The 17,368-nt window shown below is 37.9% G+C and overlaps 1 protein-coding gene across 1 annotated transcript in view; it reads left to right on the top strand.

Moving 5' to 3' along the window:
- The window catches only part of LOC134799110 (uncharacterized), a 145,066-nt gene extending 135,369 nt beyond the window's left edge, over positions 1 to 9,697 (top strand). The window contains exons 6-7 of the mRNA XM_063771509.1: positions 7,505 to 7,670; positions 7,889 to 9,697. Coding sequence (XP_063627579.1) covers positions 7,505 to 7,670; positions 7,889 to 8,524 — 802 coding nt within the window. The 3' untranslated portion in view covers positions 8,525 to 9,697. The remainder of the gene's footprint in view (positions 1 to 7,504; positions 7,671 to 7,888) is intronic.
- Positions 9,698 to 17,368: the final 7,671 nt, after the last annotated feature.

Below are 17,368 nucleotides of genomic sequence, written 5' to 3'. Positions count from 1 at the left end.
ATGAATGCGTAAGAATGCGACGCCATCGCCATCTGTTTGATTGTTATGGACCACGGAGTGCAAGCTATCGCTCCCATATTTATTTGCAGTCAGTTACTCTACGACTTTCTAGCTGAGCCTATCGTGGTAGCTTTGAACGAGGAGGTTATGTCGCTCCGTGATTTCTTTGTACCTAGTACCTACTGCTACTGTTTATGCTTGTGCTCGGCCCAAGTGCAGCCAAAAGGCTAATTTGTTGTGGGGAAATTACACTAAATCAATAACGCATGGACGTTTTAGTGTTTAAAGTAGTATCAGATGACCGCTTCCCATCAGGCGGCTCATTTGCTGACTATCAGATAAAAAAAGTGCCAAGTGCCATTTGGGTTAGTTACATCTCTATACAGAGTGTCCAGTAATTAATGGACAACCTTCTAACCATCGACAGGGCAGCTTAGGCTGGTCCAGAAAATGCACTTATAGGTCTAGTAAAAGTTTCGTGGTTTTCGAGATAATCGCACTTTTATGTCTTTTTTACTAGTTAGCACCATACTTCACTTTAAACACCATCTAGGCCATATCTTTATTTGTAGAAATGTAAATAGCATGTGTGATACCATTTTAGAATCAGTATTAGATAAACTATTTTTAAGAAAGTTGGCCACTCTGTTCTCCATACATTTTTTTTTTCACCACAAGCGACCAGACTTCTTGAAAATGTTATATATATATATATATATATATATATATATATATATATATATATATATGGGCAGGCCACATTGCGTGCAGAGAAGATGGTCGATGGGGTCGAAAAGTGCTCGAGTGGAGACCACGGACTATAGCAAGCGCAGCGTAGGACGTCCACCCACAAGATGGACAGACGACCTTGTTAAGGCCGTCGGAAGACGCTGGATGCGGGTCGCTTCCGACCGGAATGGAGGTCCAAGGGGAAGGCCTATGTTCAGCAGTGGACGTCTTATGGCTGAGATGATGATGATGAGTCAGTTACAACTTAATAAAAAAATATATATATAATGTACTTAATAAAATGTAGGTACCATCGGTGCGCGAGTTTGACTCGCACTTAATTGAATTATTTTCTTGAAAACATTGTTTCGTTAAAATTGTGTGATCATTAAAGTAGGTATAAAGTCGATAGGTATTGTAAACAATAATTTATTAAGTTAGGCAACAAAAGTATTGGAAATTGTGATAATGAGACCCACCAAAAACATTTTCATGTAAAATGTTGCCAAGACGAAACCGTAAGGCTTGCACTGACCAAAAAGTTATCAGAAATTTACTTAGAAACTGTTTTTTTTTTGTTTTTAGAGCTTATAAATAAGTACTACTGATCAGTAACAACGTTTTAATTTCACGGCAGCGTTATTTCGTTAAAGGAATCTGTAAAGTAGAATTGTTGATTAAGGTTAATAACCTTTATAAATAGAACCCTTAATTGACCGTCTCCTTTAAAATTGTTACTTTCCTTTAGGTACTTTAACTCGAACACGCTGCCATGAAATTAAAACGTTCTTACTGATCAATAATAAGTACACATGTCTATATAAAAATAATAATTCTACATGAAATGATCAGAAATACGTAATGCAAAAAATACATACGTACATATACAATAAAAACTCTAAAACGTGACCATTTCCCGGTCTAGTTAAAATACTGCCATCATAAGATCATTATACTGTGACCCGTCTGCAATGTTTACCGTGCGCGGCGCGCGCTCACGAGCTCGGCGAGAGGGTCGCGGGACGCGCGGGCGGGGCTTCACGGTTTGCCGCGCACCTCACCCCCTCAGATTCGTTGATGAGTCGAATCATATCGCCTTAAGAATTTTTGAAAGTCTAACTTTAAATTTATCTCCAGTATCTCCACGATTGAAGATGCAGCGTTTGGCTGTATGTCGAATACTTTGAATCTAAATCTCTCTCTTTAGAGTTTTCGTGTCTAGTACTTATTAATATTCAATAAGTTATTATATCAACAATTTGTATATAACAAACAAAAAATAACAATAGTTGTTTGACTACCATGCATTGTCTTGTGTTTTTGTCATAATTTATTTCATTGAACGAAACTGGTTTATACATTATACACCGTATTAATGCCTAATATACGCTTACTTAGTAGGTACGTTGACCTGTTATCTGCGAAATGGGACACCTAAGTGTCCATATATCATATGAGTTGCCAGGCACGCTATCTAACTAAATTAAAGCTATTAATCACAACTATGTGCATTAAGTAGGGAAGTGATATAGTTAGGTAATTGCGATGGATATGGTGACGTATTTAAGCAAAGAATGTACTTAGTGACGATAGGTGTATAAAGTAATATAGTTATACTTATAACATTATGTGTTATATTTAAGTTGCTATAAAAATAATTGAATTATATATTTTTTACACTTCTCGTAATGAAATTCTTGTTAAATTGTAACTGTAGCAGAATAATAATATACCTACCTAATAGAAGTAGGTACATACCTAAGCAATTGCCTGACTTTAGCTTTCTTTTGTTGAAGTTTGTTGAGCATTTAGATATTCAGTTATCGTATTTATGAAATAAGTTGTTATTGTCTCATAATATTGATATTTACGAGAGCATTATTGTTTGAAGGACAGATTTCTGAATTCCTTTGCAGTACTTTTATATTTAATATATAATTTGTAAACTTTATATTATGTATGTAAAAAGATAAAATAAAAGCGAACGTATGAGATATGATAAATAAATTGTAGTATTTTGTACAGTCACCTGCAATAGTATGTTACTCTTCGAAGGCGGCAAAAATATGTGACACGCTCTTAGCGTTCTACAAATAAGATCGTGTCAGATATTTTTGCGGCCATCGAAGAATGACATACTATTGCAGGTGACTGTACTACCTAACAGTAGGCAAGTACAAGCAGGTTTCTATGTCAAAAGCTAACGGATACAGACTAAGAGAGAATGCCAATAAATCCTAGCAAATAGTCAACAATTTTACGCCTCGAAATGTGGCTAAATAATAGGTTTGGAAAACCTTAAGAGCGCTATTACATCTCGGCGTTGAGCGAGTTTAGGTATTTTACGCGCTGCGGCAGGCCGTGCGAGCTCAGTATACCGATCCCTTCTACCACACTCGCACTACAATGATGGATTAAACATTCTTGATCCTTCGCGAAGCATATTGAAATCAACCATAACAACACTAACTGTGCTTAACTTTTAAAGTCCTAAAACTGTTATTTGGTAAGTACGAAAATACTAAATGCAGTGCAAATGTAAGTGTGTGCAGTGTTCATAAATTAATTTTTCATCTATTGGTGACGATTTTTGACCCCCCCACCGCTCAAATCATCCAAAAATCATGCTTCGGATGACTCTGTTTCTTCCTACGTCATACTACCATCATCCGATGTCCAGACTCCCCCCACCCCTCCTTCCATTTGAAACGACGTAATTTATGAATAGCCCCATACTCGTACTTATGAAGGTATAAGTATTACTCGAAATAAATTATAGGTACTCGCTTATTTACATGTTTCGTCATAGCATTTGGTACCTATAGGTTGTAAAGTTTGTATCAACGAGGGTTTAAAAACGAACTAGTATTGAGCATCTGATGATAATGATGATGATTAAGGTGGTCACGGATACCAATCAACCATGTAGTAACACGATTAGGCTCGTTTGATTCGTCTCAACAAGATCTTTGACACTGAAGATACACAGGGTCTGATGATGGAGCTGGAAGGTGGCCACGGGTACCAGTCTATCATGTAACTAAACCACTTCGTGTTTGGGCTCGTTTGATTCGTCTCAACAAGATCTTTGACACTGAAGATACACAGGGTCTGATGATGGAGCTGGAAGGTGGCCACGGGTACCAGTCTATCGTGTAACTAAACAACTTCGTGTTTGGGCTCGTTTGATTCGTCTCAACAAGATCTTTGACACAAGACAGTACTCAGGGTCTGATGATGGAGCTGGAAGGTGGTCACCATTACCAATCAACCATGCAACTAAACCACATCGTGTTTAGGCTCGTTTGATTCGTCTCAACAAGATCTTTGATACTAGGTGATACACCAAACACGAAGCCCAAACACGATGCCCAAACACGAAGCCCAAACACGTAGCCCAAACACGAAGTGGTTCAGTTACGTGATAGACTGGTACCCGTCGCCATAGCTGGGCATTAACTCGTTAATCCGTTAATCGTTAATTAACGAAGTTAAGTTTTCGAGTAACGGATTAAATTTTAAGATAACTTTAAAAACCTGTAACGGACTTGTTAACTTCCGTTAACTTTTCTTAAGTCCGTTAATCGTTAATACCTAAGTACCTACTCACACCAAGGCCGCGCGCTGCCTCAAATATAACACTAGTATACCTTCAAGTGCTGCTGTGGAACGCCTGTTTTCGGCGGGAAAAGATATTTTTTCTCCAAAACGGGCGTCGCTATAAGACGACAATTTTAATATCACTCATGTTCATGAAGGGGAACATGCACCTTATGGCATATGCTAGCAAATGATATTTTTATTGGCTATGCTATTATTAATTAGTAATTATTACCATGTTAATTAATAGATTAGTCTTTAATAAAAATCAAAATTTATGATTATTTCTTATTGCGTATATTTACGATTTCGAGTTAACGATTAACGATTAACTTTAACTTCCGTTAAAACTTTTGAAAAGTAACGTTTTAACGTTTAACGAAGTTAACTTTTTATTTAACGGATTAACGATTAACGAAGTTAACTTTTTGATTAACGGTGCCCAGCTCTGCCCGTCGCCACCTTCGAGCTCCATCATCAGACCCTGAGTAGTATCTTGTGTCAAAGATCTTGTTGCGACGAATCAAACGAGCCCAAACACGAAGTGGTTCAGTTACATGGTAGACTGGTACCCGTGGCCATAGTCCAGCTCCATCATCAGACTCTGAGTACTAACTTTTGTCAAAGATCTTGTTGCGACGAATCGAACGAGCCCAAGCACGAAGTGGTTTAGTTGCATGGTTGATTGGTACCGGTGACCACTTTCCGGCTCCATCATCAGACCCTGAGTACTATCTTGTGTCAAAGATCTTGTTGAGACGAATCAAACGAGCCCAAACACGAAGTGGTTTAGTTGCATGGTTGATTGGTACCGGTGACCACATTCCGGCTCCATCATTAGACCTTGAGTACTATCTTGTGTCAAAGATCTTGTTGAGACGAATCAAACGAGCCCAAACACGAAGTGGTTTAGTTGTATGGTTGATTGGTACCGGTGACCACCTTCCAGCTCCATCATCAGACCCTGAGTACTATCTTGTGTCAAAGATCTTGTTGAGATGAATAAAACGAGCCTAAACACGAAGTGGTTTAGTTGCATGGTTGATTGGTACCGGTGACCACCTTCCGGCTCCATCATCAGACCCTGAGTACTATCTTGTGTCAAAGATCTTGTTGAGACGAATCAAACGAGCCCAAACACGAAGTGGTTTAGTTGCATGGTTGATTGGTACCGGTGACCACCTTCCGGCTCCATCATCAGACCATGAGTACTATCTTGTGTCAAAGATCTTGTTAAGATGAATAAAACGAGCCTAAACACGAAGTGGTTTAGTTGCATGGTTGATTGGTACCCGTGACCACCTTCCGGCTCCATCATCAGACCCTGAGTACTATCTTGAGTCAAAATTAATACATATAGAATGTCAGGTCGTTTCAAATATTTTTAATCCTGTCCGGTAGTTTATTAAACTGTACCATTATAAATTATAATACTATAAAAACAGTGCTAGGATCAAAGTCTGTCGTTGCGGTTTACACGCACACAGTATAGCGTTTTACACAGCGCCCGCCGCACACAATGATAAAAAATCTCGTTGTCGCCGTTGAAAATGTGCGGAGCCGACCGACACACGTCCTGCCTCTACAAGCTCTGCCGCGGCACTGAGCTGGCGCAGCGCGCGTCATCGGTAATATAGAGTAGTTTTCAAAAAATTGCCAAAAAATTATAGTAGAATTTCATAAACACTAATGTATACCAACAGTATAAGCAAACGTTGCAGATTGCTTGAGTATGAAAATGACTTCGATATTAAGTAGATTTTCGCAGGAATTGACTCTTGTTTCGGAGAGAAAATTGAGTTCGTTTTACTTTGATTTTCTCTTTCTCAAAGGTGTGTAGGAAAAATATCGTTTGATATGCCTAAAGTACAGGGTATTAGTAATAGAAAATAGCCAGGTTTAGCAGAGTAAACTTCTCAACATTTCCAAATAAGAGCTTGCCATTCAGTGCTTCACGGGGTTTTTCGGAAACGACCATCAGAAAAAAAATCATTACTAATTTAATAAGTCCTTTTTCTAATATTTACAACGATATTTAAAAAGATAAGAAGACGCTTTTACTGGAACAAGTACTCATTGTTTCTAATAATGAGCACAAAGTCCTGAATTTCGTCGACTAGTATCATCAATTTTGCGTTATTTCGACTTTTCTTGTAAGAGCGCTCTTAACATTTAGTGGCAATTTGTTCTGCGAAGTAATGTTTCTATACAAGTACGTAATGCGTATCATAAAAACCAATATTCATTAGCAAATATATTGCGGTAGCAGTGCCAATAATACCTGTCCGGTGCCACTAGTTTACTAATGTTCGAACTTGAGGCCCGACAAATGTTTTAGAGTTTCGTAGTCTACAAAAGCTAGAAGTGCTCGCGCGAACGTTAAACAAATACTCAATTAAACTTGTTCAAGAATCCCTATGCGTGAATAAGCATAATTACATCGGACCACCGTTTATTCTCAAGTCTGCAAACAAAAGGATAAAGGCTCCAACAAAAGCGAGAGAACGCTTATTTTCTTAGAAAAGCGAATTTCTTTGTAGATGTGAGCGTTAAAGGTTACACATGGCTGGGCAGAAAGTAAACTAGGTCCTATTCAGACTTCACAAAGAACTCCTACACGAGTTTATGCATGATTAGGATGCTGGAAAATACATTCGTTTGAGATTCTCTGAAGAATGAAGGGTAACAGAAGAAAAATCTTTATACTCTTGTTACTGTACGCTTCTTAAATTATGCAATTAATCTTTTTTTGCTTGCCTGGCAAGTAAAATATGATAGCATTTCACATAATACGTTTTTGGCTGACTAAATTATGTCCGTCTAAACCTTAGTCTTTGCCTCCGTCTTATTCCAGTGCGGCGCTAAATATACAGCCAGTTAAAAACTTCAGTTGCGTTTGTCTGGTATATAAAGTTTGATGTACCTAACATCGCTTCCTTGATATTTTACTTCTAACGAGTATAGTTAAGTAGACCAAGCTAAGTTGGCAGCAATTTTGATGCCTCAGACTGTGCAAGTGTTATTAAACGTCAAACGGCTATGTAATTATGACGTTTAAATAACACTTGCATAGTTTGGGCTATCAAAATTGCTAGTCATTCGTTGTTTTCGACACCATTTTAGCTCCTCAACCTTTCAACATTTAAATTAACTTTATTTTTTCTTTCTCCATCAGACACAAGCGGAAAGTCACCAATCTCCTGCCATCCAAATCCTCGGCACCCAACCAGACCGGCTCGCAGCGACGGGCGCCGCCGCCAGCGCCGTTATACGAGGACCTGCAAGACTTGCCGAGACGACCACCCATCCCACACAGACCGGACATTGAGCCTCAATTGGAGGTAAGGCCTATATTTTATTGACAGAAATACTTTAATCTCTAAATCGAACAAAAGTTGCATTTTCAGTTGACATCAAAGTCTTGTTTAATTGTAATAGATATTGTAGTGTTTCTTTACGTTATTCATAACTTCCAACCTAATTCCTACACTTGCTCAAGAGGCAGTACCTAAAGCAAACCAGACAATGTTAATTAATTTGCTTCTGTTATTTTTCCCAGATGGTAGAAACAAAGAGACCAGGCTGTCCCGGCCGAGTCTTCGTATGCGGATCGGGAGGCACATGGCGCGGTGGCAACTCCTGCGGCGGTGATACCTGCGGTGCCCCCCTCTACGAGGAGTTACCCCACCGCTCTGACGACTCCCTACACAGCGACGACCACTTCGCCGAAGACGAGCTCAGCCTCGTAGGCGAAGCGGCACCCTGTCGAACGTGCTCCAAACCACCCGCACCACAGTCTCTACCGCACCGTCCCAGACACCACCGTCTAGACCGGCGGCCCAAATCCTTAGAGAGACGACGAGCTCAACAGAGAATGCCGAGGCATATGCATCCACCCGATCCCTCCGAATTCCATGAAGGCGTTTTGCTAGATGCGTTACTAAGACTATACCCTCAAGTTGGGACGGTAGGCGCCAGGCCGCAAGGACCTATACCTGTTGGTGCGGGCGGCGCTTGGCCTGGCGGAGATTTACCAGGAATAGGCTGCTGGAGAGGGCCAAGGGCGTCTCCAAAGCCTCCGAGCGGGGACTCCTCCTTTGGATCCGATTCAGGATATAGTAATAACACTTGTGGTACATGCGGCACGAGGACCTCCTCCCGGCATCGCCTCTCTGCAGAAATACCAATGTCGTGAACTGTGCAGTGTCCGAACTAAGTGATAAAGATTTGGTCATGTGCCATAACTGTTCCTTGTGATATACGGCAGTTAAAATCATAAAACAGGAATGAAATCGAAGCAATTTATTGTTAAACTTTATTGGCCTAAATTCAACAGAGAGTACGGCCTTTTCAATTCTCATGCCTTCAATATACATTGTTTCTGGTTAGTTTAAACTGTGAATTGTTATTGACTTGAATAAAATTCGTAGTGTCTAATTTTGTACGATTGTGTAAAGTAGCACTCGGGTCCTAACTAGTTAGGCCTGTAATGTTTTGGAATATCCACTCAATACAATTATTTTCATGAATAGCTTAGCGTTAAATGGTTTTTGTATATAATTCATGTGACCATATTTTAAGTAGTGATAGAAGTTTTGTCCTAGTAAGTTATTTCGAACTAGTCCTAAAATTATCACATTTAATATGGATTATAAAATGAAATTGTAAATTTTAGTTAATCATGAAAGTTGTACATCAGTTTGCTGACATGTAGATATTGTAAATATTTTGTAGGTAAATGAATTAATATGTACTGTAAGAATAGTAAGATAAATTTTATAATCATATCACTAGGGGTGGGTTTCTCCTATCATTTTAACGGTCAATAATCAGCCTATTTAAATAAAAATGTTTGGAGAAAATCCCCTTCGAAATTATTTAGACATTGCATAAAAGTTTAAATCACTTTTTATTTCTAAATACACTACATATGCAGTTTTCTTCTTATTTCCTATAACTGGTGCTAACATTTCGTACTTTTTATTTTACATACATGGCTGTTTAGTTGATTTCTTATTTAAGCAATTGATTTCATTTTAATCCATATTTAATATTATCACCAGCCTATTAAGTATAGATCCCATTTATAGGAAATGTAATGACTTTATAAAAAAAGCTAAATCTTAATCTCAACAACTATGTTTTTAAATTATGTTAATATCACCGTTTTCCTTGTCAATGACATATTTATTTTGGCTGTCCAAAATGTTGTTTTTGTTTACTGTTTTTTGTATTTAATTTATTTTACTTTGTTTATTTTTAATCGTAATACGATCGCATCACTAATGTAATTAAAGTTTCGGGCGATTCGTCCAATTATAAATATGAGGAGCACAATAAAATGAAAAATAAATACATTTTTAATGAACTTTGGTATTTTATTTCGTTACCTATATTTACTTTTTGCACTACCTAGTATTTGCTATACGTAAATATATAAATTTTATAAATGAAATTATGAGAGCATTCACAACGCAAAACCAGCTACGCATTTAGAATGCGAGTATCTTAAAGCATATTATAATCACGTCAATAATTGGGTGCCGACTAGCATAAAGCGATATTAACTAGGTATGTGCTTTCAAAAAGCCAAGTATAATAAAATAGCTGGTTGCCAGTATTGATGTAAGTATACAAGAGCACTTTCATCTGCTCTGTTAATTACATCATTAGGTATATCTATATTTATACCTATACTATTGGAATATAACTATAAAAGACGAGAAAAGAGAGAAAGATTTGGTCAACATAAAAATTAAATTTTATCTAATATCTAATGCAATGTGCTATTTATCGCACTAGTTATGTTTCATACTGTAAACAGTTAAACTTCTATTTAATCTACCATTAACGCTGTCATTTATCTCAAGCAATAATGAACTAGCATTTCGCAAAGTAATTTCCTAGGGTGCCCTTTAAATTTTATCTTTATTATCCATAGCACAATGGAGCAACCCTTATTTAGCAAACTGTCTTCACAAAAGCTGTTATTGGGTGATAACTGAGAAGTACTTAGGTCGTGATTACTAAAATGGGGTCATCTTATCAAGTTGATTTTTTTCACTTCTTATATAAAGTTCTTATATTTCATAAAATGTCCATAACAAAATATAATTATGGTGAAGTATCGTTAGTTTAATACACACTGAAAATCAATGAAAACCTTTTATATTTTCTAAAGTATAAGTCTGTAAAACTCTATAATAGATATAGAATGTATGGCTATGGCCAGCAAGGCAGCGGATGCCCCCGCACGTGACCTCTTTCGGGACATTAAGATCCTTCCCCTCCCATGTCTGTTCATACATCAGATTGCGGTGTTCACGCGAGAAAATATTGCCAGGTTTAAATGTAAAGGTACTAACGACAGGTACAGCCTCCGCAGTAACATACGTAAAAATAGGCTGGTAGTCGAAACACACCGACTCGCCAAATCAGCGAAATTGATCCATATTGTGGGACCGCTTGCCTGATAGTATAAGAAAAGCAGCTACCACCGCGGGCTTTAAGAATAAATTAAAAATGTGGCTCGAGACTCACGTATTTTATAGTTATGAAGAATTCTTTAACCTACCTATTCTAATATAAGCCAAAGTGTTGCGAACATGTATTGATATATAAATTATGTATAATACCAAACATGGTAATATCTGACATGTAACTATTGTTATTAATAAATTATTTCATTTCATTTCATAAAATTAATAATGACCTTCTTACCATAAAATGGGCGCATACTTTGCTGCAAAATTTGCTCTAAAATTCGAAATTTAATATCATTTTTAAAATGTTTAGGTATACAGCACTACTTCATGACTGTTGGATAGGTACATTTTGATGTCTTCTCGGACACATTATTTTCAACTGCCGATTGGTTTTCAAAGACGAACGTCTCAGAAAGCGGTGAAGGTGAAGTGGGTTGGGCTGGTCACGTCTGTCGCTGGCAACGAAGCAGAATTAGTGGTAGACGAGATGTCTTGACCTTGAAACAAGGGCTGATAATCGATAGACGATACACGATATTTTCATGAAGATGGCAGTAATATTAGAATATTTTACTTCTGTGCCGTAATGATAATATTGTTAATTTAATGATAGGTCGATGACGACACTGGACGTTGGACGTTGGACATTATTAGTTGGCTTATTTATTTACCTATCGGTACAGCTTTTCCCTGATATAAAAACTAGAGATTTGATTAATGCTGTCAACTTATAGGTATAATTTATATTTCGCAAAATTTTAAGGTACAAAATCAATGTCTTAAGTAAATTGAAGAACGCATTTTTGTAAACTGTATAAGGCCCACTTGCACATTTACTAACCCGGGGTTAACCGGTTAAATCTGGAGTTACCAAGGTTACCAGTACAATTTGACACTGGGTTAACGGTTTAACCGGTTAACTCCGGTTTAGTGGTGAAAGTGGCTCTAAGTAATACAAGCAAGAGAGATTTTAACTTTTTGTAACTATACCAATATGCGAATTCAGTCACATGATGGAACGAGTACGGACGCACAATAATTGCATCCCGCATCCTGTTCCTGTCACACAGCTGCGTCGATTTATAACAAAAAGGATGTAACCGACGGGAATTTCGTTATGATTGGCGTCATTTTGTTCAACCACTCAACTCGATTGCAGTTGACATGCATACTCGCAAAGTAATCTGGGAATATTTTAGGTAGGTAGGTAGGTCTATATATCCGCATTAAGCTCCGCATCGATTTTATGCGGATGCGGATGCGGAGTTTGAAAATAATGCAAAAGTTCCGCGGTTGCGGATGCGGATATTCGCAACATCCCTGGTATACATAATTATAATTCCTCGCTGATAATATTTACTTTATTATCAAGTTCCAGTCATTTAAATGAAATGAATTATTTTATTCTTAAGTTAAGGCATAATCAAATTCACTTCATCACTGTTTATGAATATCAAGAAGTACCTATTCAAAATTTACAATTAGTATGAATTTACTAATGTTTTATATATAATCAAGTAAAACATAATAGTAATAGGGCCTAATTAGCAGAATCCTTGCAAATATGAAAAGGTTCAGCCGCATCCATGCACAGTTAGAGCTAATTTATTAGCGAAATTAATACCTACGTTAAAGGAATAAAGTTCAATATTGCTCTATGAATTATGAAAACATCCCATCGTATGCCCAAAGACAAGTAATTAATAACGACAGTTTATTTCGATGCCAATTTACATTTCTCAACTTCCTGTAGTTGGCGCCAGCGCGTAGATCAGAACCATATATATTTATTTTCATGGAGCTTTGACCTCCGGGTAACGCTAACTTGTAAGTGCTTTAAGTATTAAAAAAGAGTTCTACACAAATCTAACTAGCCATACAGTTATCTCAATACATAAGGCTTGTATTTTAGGTATTAAACGACGATATATTTAATAAATGAATAATAGAAAAACATCCATAACTCGGGAACCTAAGGCTAGGTTCACACGGCGTAATTTTTTCCCGTATACCGTATACGGGATTTTATCGAATACCGTAGTGACAGCCAAATTTGTAAGGAAACGTTCAAAGTCGTTCACACGGCGTCTATGCGGGAAAGCCGTCTAGCTGTCTGAACGATTTTGAACGTCTCTATCGACTAGGACAGGAGGCCGTCAAACCTAAAATCCTGAAGCTTCACTTCGAGTTCACCGATTTTAGTCCCGAGTGTCGTTTATGATTTATGACAGTGCGGAGAGCCATCACAAAACGCCAAATTCCTACAAAAATATGACGTTTATAGAGGCACGGCCACACTTGGTCGGTTCAAATTCGGTGCAGTCTGCAGCTGAGATGGTTTCTAATGTCACGCCACTAAATGACGAAAAACGCTGTATACTACGTACTGCTAGCAGTTTTTATTATTCTCGTGTCTTTGTCACGCCTATAGGCTGATGGCACAAAGTTATTTAGTAAAATATGAAACAAGCCGACGGCAGTAGTAAGTTTTAATAGCTACCGCCTGCGCTTTTAACGGCCAGACAAATACAAATAGAGTTGTTCCGAGGTACAGTCGGCTTTAAAATTCAGTTTTTCCCGTAAAGTACGCTGCAGGTATGAGAGCTGGCGCAACTCGCGAGTGCAGCGTATATTATATGAAACATAAATTCACATTTTAATCAACGTCTGTTAAAACGTGAGATCTACGTGAATTTTCGCATATAGAAATTTGAAGCCATTTAAAATACTCGAACACGATGAATTAAATATAATGGCGTTTCATTTATGTACGGGACCATGATTAAATAGGCAACTGTAGATTACTGTCATGAAAATAAATACACAATAAGTAAGGTGCTCGACGCGGTCCCAGTACATGTCATCTTGAAACTTAACTCATTGTCAATAGAGGTGATAGCAGGGTGTCATCTATTGGGCATTAGCATGTCTAGCACTAGTACCACCTTACGTATTAATTACGCATTGTGACGTGATTTAATTTTTGCAGATTTGTGCAGTTAAATCTTTTATATATGCGCTTCTATCTAATTGATAGGTAGTTGGTAAGATACAGTAACATAACAATTTAATATAAGTTGTCTGGTAATTCATAATGCAATATGCATTAGATTTTATTAAGCACTTAGTAACGTAATTATACCCCAGTCAACTATACCCAGTAAGACTTGTCTGCTTGTGTGTGCAAACCTCAACAATCGCGCCTAAGATAGGATCTTGCTTATATTTCCAACAAAGATCCTAAACGTACTGGATGATACCTATCAGTCCTGTCACGGTTTAATAGAGTCTGTGCGGATAGAGAAGTGTAGTAGAATGCATTGGGCCCCATACATTCCACGTCCATGATTCTTCTCTTTCCGCTCAGACTACTTATTATGATGCCTGAAAATATTTTGAACCCTTTTCCTGTAGAAGTAAATAAAAACTTCCTTAAAAAAAAAAACCTAAAAAGCCTAAATAAGCGTATAGGCTTCATATATTTTTTATAGTTTTAATAAATAAAGGTATTCTGGTAGGCCCAGACGGGGATGGCGGGATGACCTGGACGCATAATATATCTTAAGGACTGCCCGGAGATTGCTCAAAACCGAAGCGAATGGAAAACGAGGGGGGAGGCCTTTGCCCAGCAGTGGGACACCGTATAGGCTTCTAATAATAATAATGAATAAAGAAAATGGAGAAACAAAATAATAAATAAAGAAATATTGTAGGACAATTCTACACAAATCGAGCTTAATTTCGCCCAATATTAAACAGAAAATCAAAAAGAGCATTAATAATGTTTGTCTAGTGACATACGATACCAAGAATGTTAAAATATTTAGTCCTTTAAATGTTCTATATGTCAGTTGAGGTGAACCAGGAGATGTAAACTACGCCTTATAAACTATTTATATGACTGAGAATAAAATCTAAACAATAGGTAGTAATTTAAGAGATTTCTCGCATTGCGTCACAATACATAATGTCACTAGCTAGTGGAAGCACAGAATAACTAATAGTACTACCGTACAGAAAATTCACTCCTTCACAAAAGTCAGATTTAGGTATAAAATTATACCTATACTCGCCGCCTGCAACAAAATTGAAACTTATAACCGCGCACGAACGGTGAATCTTCTTTGCGCGAGCGCCACGTGACACGACTATCGTGCGGTCGAGCGGCAGCCCACTGCCATACACCTGCCGGCCCGGGCGGCGCGCCGGCTAAATGTACCTAAACTGCGTAGTGACACCCCCCTGGTGGAGGTTTGTTAAACATAAAAAAGCAAAAAACCTAGAACCCGAGTATTTTAATCATATTTTCCAAACTTTTGTCGTCTCTGCGCACTGTGCAAGGTGCAAGCAGTAGGTTAGGTATATTACGACTTACGAGTACAATAAAATTAGTAGTCTCCAAATTTAAACGATTTTAATAAACGGCACATCTAGTACAAGGACTATATCTTCGCTATAGCAAATATTAATAAGCCGCTTAAGGCGCTGTTGATTTATGTTCTTAGGCGAGCCGTTTGCCATATATTTAACGACATACGTACAAACAAACATGGTCTTTAGGGGGTGTCATCTCTCTAACATTGCGGGAAACGTATAATCGTGTATTTATACGTATATTTATTCGTGTTATTTAATATATTAACGAGTTGCAGGAACTGTCATTAGTGAAAATATCTCTTTACTCTTAGAGCCATCCTACACTAGCGTCTTTTGAGCGTCGGCGTCTAGTCAGCGCTATGGAAATGGCGTTGCTGCGCAGTTGGGCCGACGTTGCGTCGAGCTGCAGCCATAGAGTTGGCTAGACGTCGACGCTTGGAAACGCTAGAGTTAGACCAAGAAAAGTCTGCAGCGATTTTGATAGCATACGTAATGCAACTGTCGTTTATACGTCATAATTTCATAGGAGTTTGACGATTAAAATAACACTTGCAATGCGTGGGCTATCAAAATCGCTGCAGACTTTTCTTGGTCTAACTCTAGTGTGGGGTGGCCCTAAGTGTTTATGTTTTTTTTAATACATGTTTTTATCAAGAAAATGATAGTACTGGCACGCTACCTATATAGGTTTCATTCTCGTTTTATACGTATCGAATAGGTACGTAGTTGAAGTTTGTCCGGTTATTGGTCCGCGGAGGAATATTCAGATAAGTAGTCATTTCTTGTTATCAATAGCAATATTTCTGACTGAAGAAACTTTTCTGGCTCCAGATTGGTCCATAACAAATTGATACAAAACAATGATTTCTGAATAGGCCTCCCCGTATGCACAGAATTAAGTAATAGTCCTACCGTACAGAAAGGACACTTCCTACAAAACCGAAGTTTGACAGCGGTTCAGGGTCGAATTATGATATCCCTTTCTAACTTATGGCACTTACCCCTTTCGACTATTTAGGGTTGTCAAAATGTGTGTGCACGCAAAGGGACGTCAAATTGTGTCAACCCTAATAATTGCTCGGAGCAATGCTAAGCCGAACGGAGCCGAGTTTGCCCGAAGTCAGGAGTGTCTCCCCACTGCAAGTATGTATGATACAGAACCTTAGTGAGTTTTTCACGGTACCCCACACGCGCTCGCTCGTGACGTCTTCATCTCGGAGATTGAGGCCCGCGGCGCCTGCGCCGTCTTTACTTGTAAAATGCAACAACACCTCTTCACGTAGCTTAACGAATACAATATTCAGTATCTCAAACCACAAAAAAATTGCGAGGCCGACTTTCTGATGTGCCGTTGGAAATTTTCCAGAATTACAAAATTTGTACGTTGAAAAATTTATGAAACTTCTCATATTTCTGTATAGGTATCCAATTTCCTGAAAACTCGAGTAGTTAACGCCTCGGAGCTCAAATTCACAACATTGGTACGGTCAAGGAATTAAAATTTAGTACATTTATTAATACCTATAGGTACAGCCAGCAGCAGAAGTTGCTAAGTGGGCCAGTTGTTCAAATAGATCTTGAAGCGACTTTATTGTTAAGAGAATAAGAGTGTGTCAAGGTAATTTTGAACACCTCGCCCGCTTAGCAACTTCTGCTGCTGACTGTACAGATAAATATGAAAATGTAAAATTTAGTTTTAATATTGTAATATTATAATTTTATGATGAATTTAATTAGTTTAAATTTAGTGCCATTTCGTCAACTTGTCACAGTGACAATAGTATGAGGTCCCTAGCGACTTCCATATTGATTGTCATAGTGACAAGATACGAAATGATACGAAAATTATAGTAGGTACATTACGATACAAGTGCGAAAAGTAGGAAATTCGCAACGAGTGGCGATACATTTAAAACACGACCGAAGGTAGTATTTTAAATCAGTTGTGAATTACCTTTTCGCACGTGTATTGTACAAAGTTTTACAGTATACAGTGTGAAAAGATAAGTCGGGCCCTGGAGGGAAACTACCTTAAATCCTTAAGCTGGCTCATTTTACTTAAAGGAGACATTTCTTTATTTTTAAAAAGATACAAAACTTCCAAAAAAATTCCAAAAAATAAGCACTCGCAATTTTATTACACTAGTCGATACAGTTAATGTTAATGGTAACATTTC

This window comes from Cydia splendana, chromosome 18, assembly GCF_910591565.1.
Source record: "Cydia splendana chromosome 18, ilCydSple1.2, whole genome shotgun sequence".
Lineage (NCBI taxonomy): Eukaryota > Metazoa > Arthropoda > Insecta > Lepidoptera > Tortricidae > Cydia > Cydia splendana.
The sequence above is the reverse complement of the archived record's forward strand: the minus strand, read 5'-3'. Positions and strand labels throughout refer to the sequence as shown.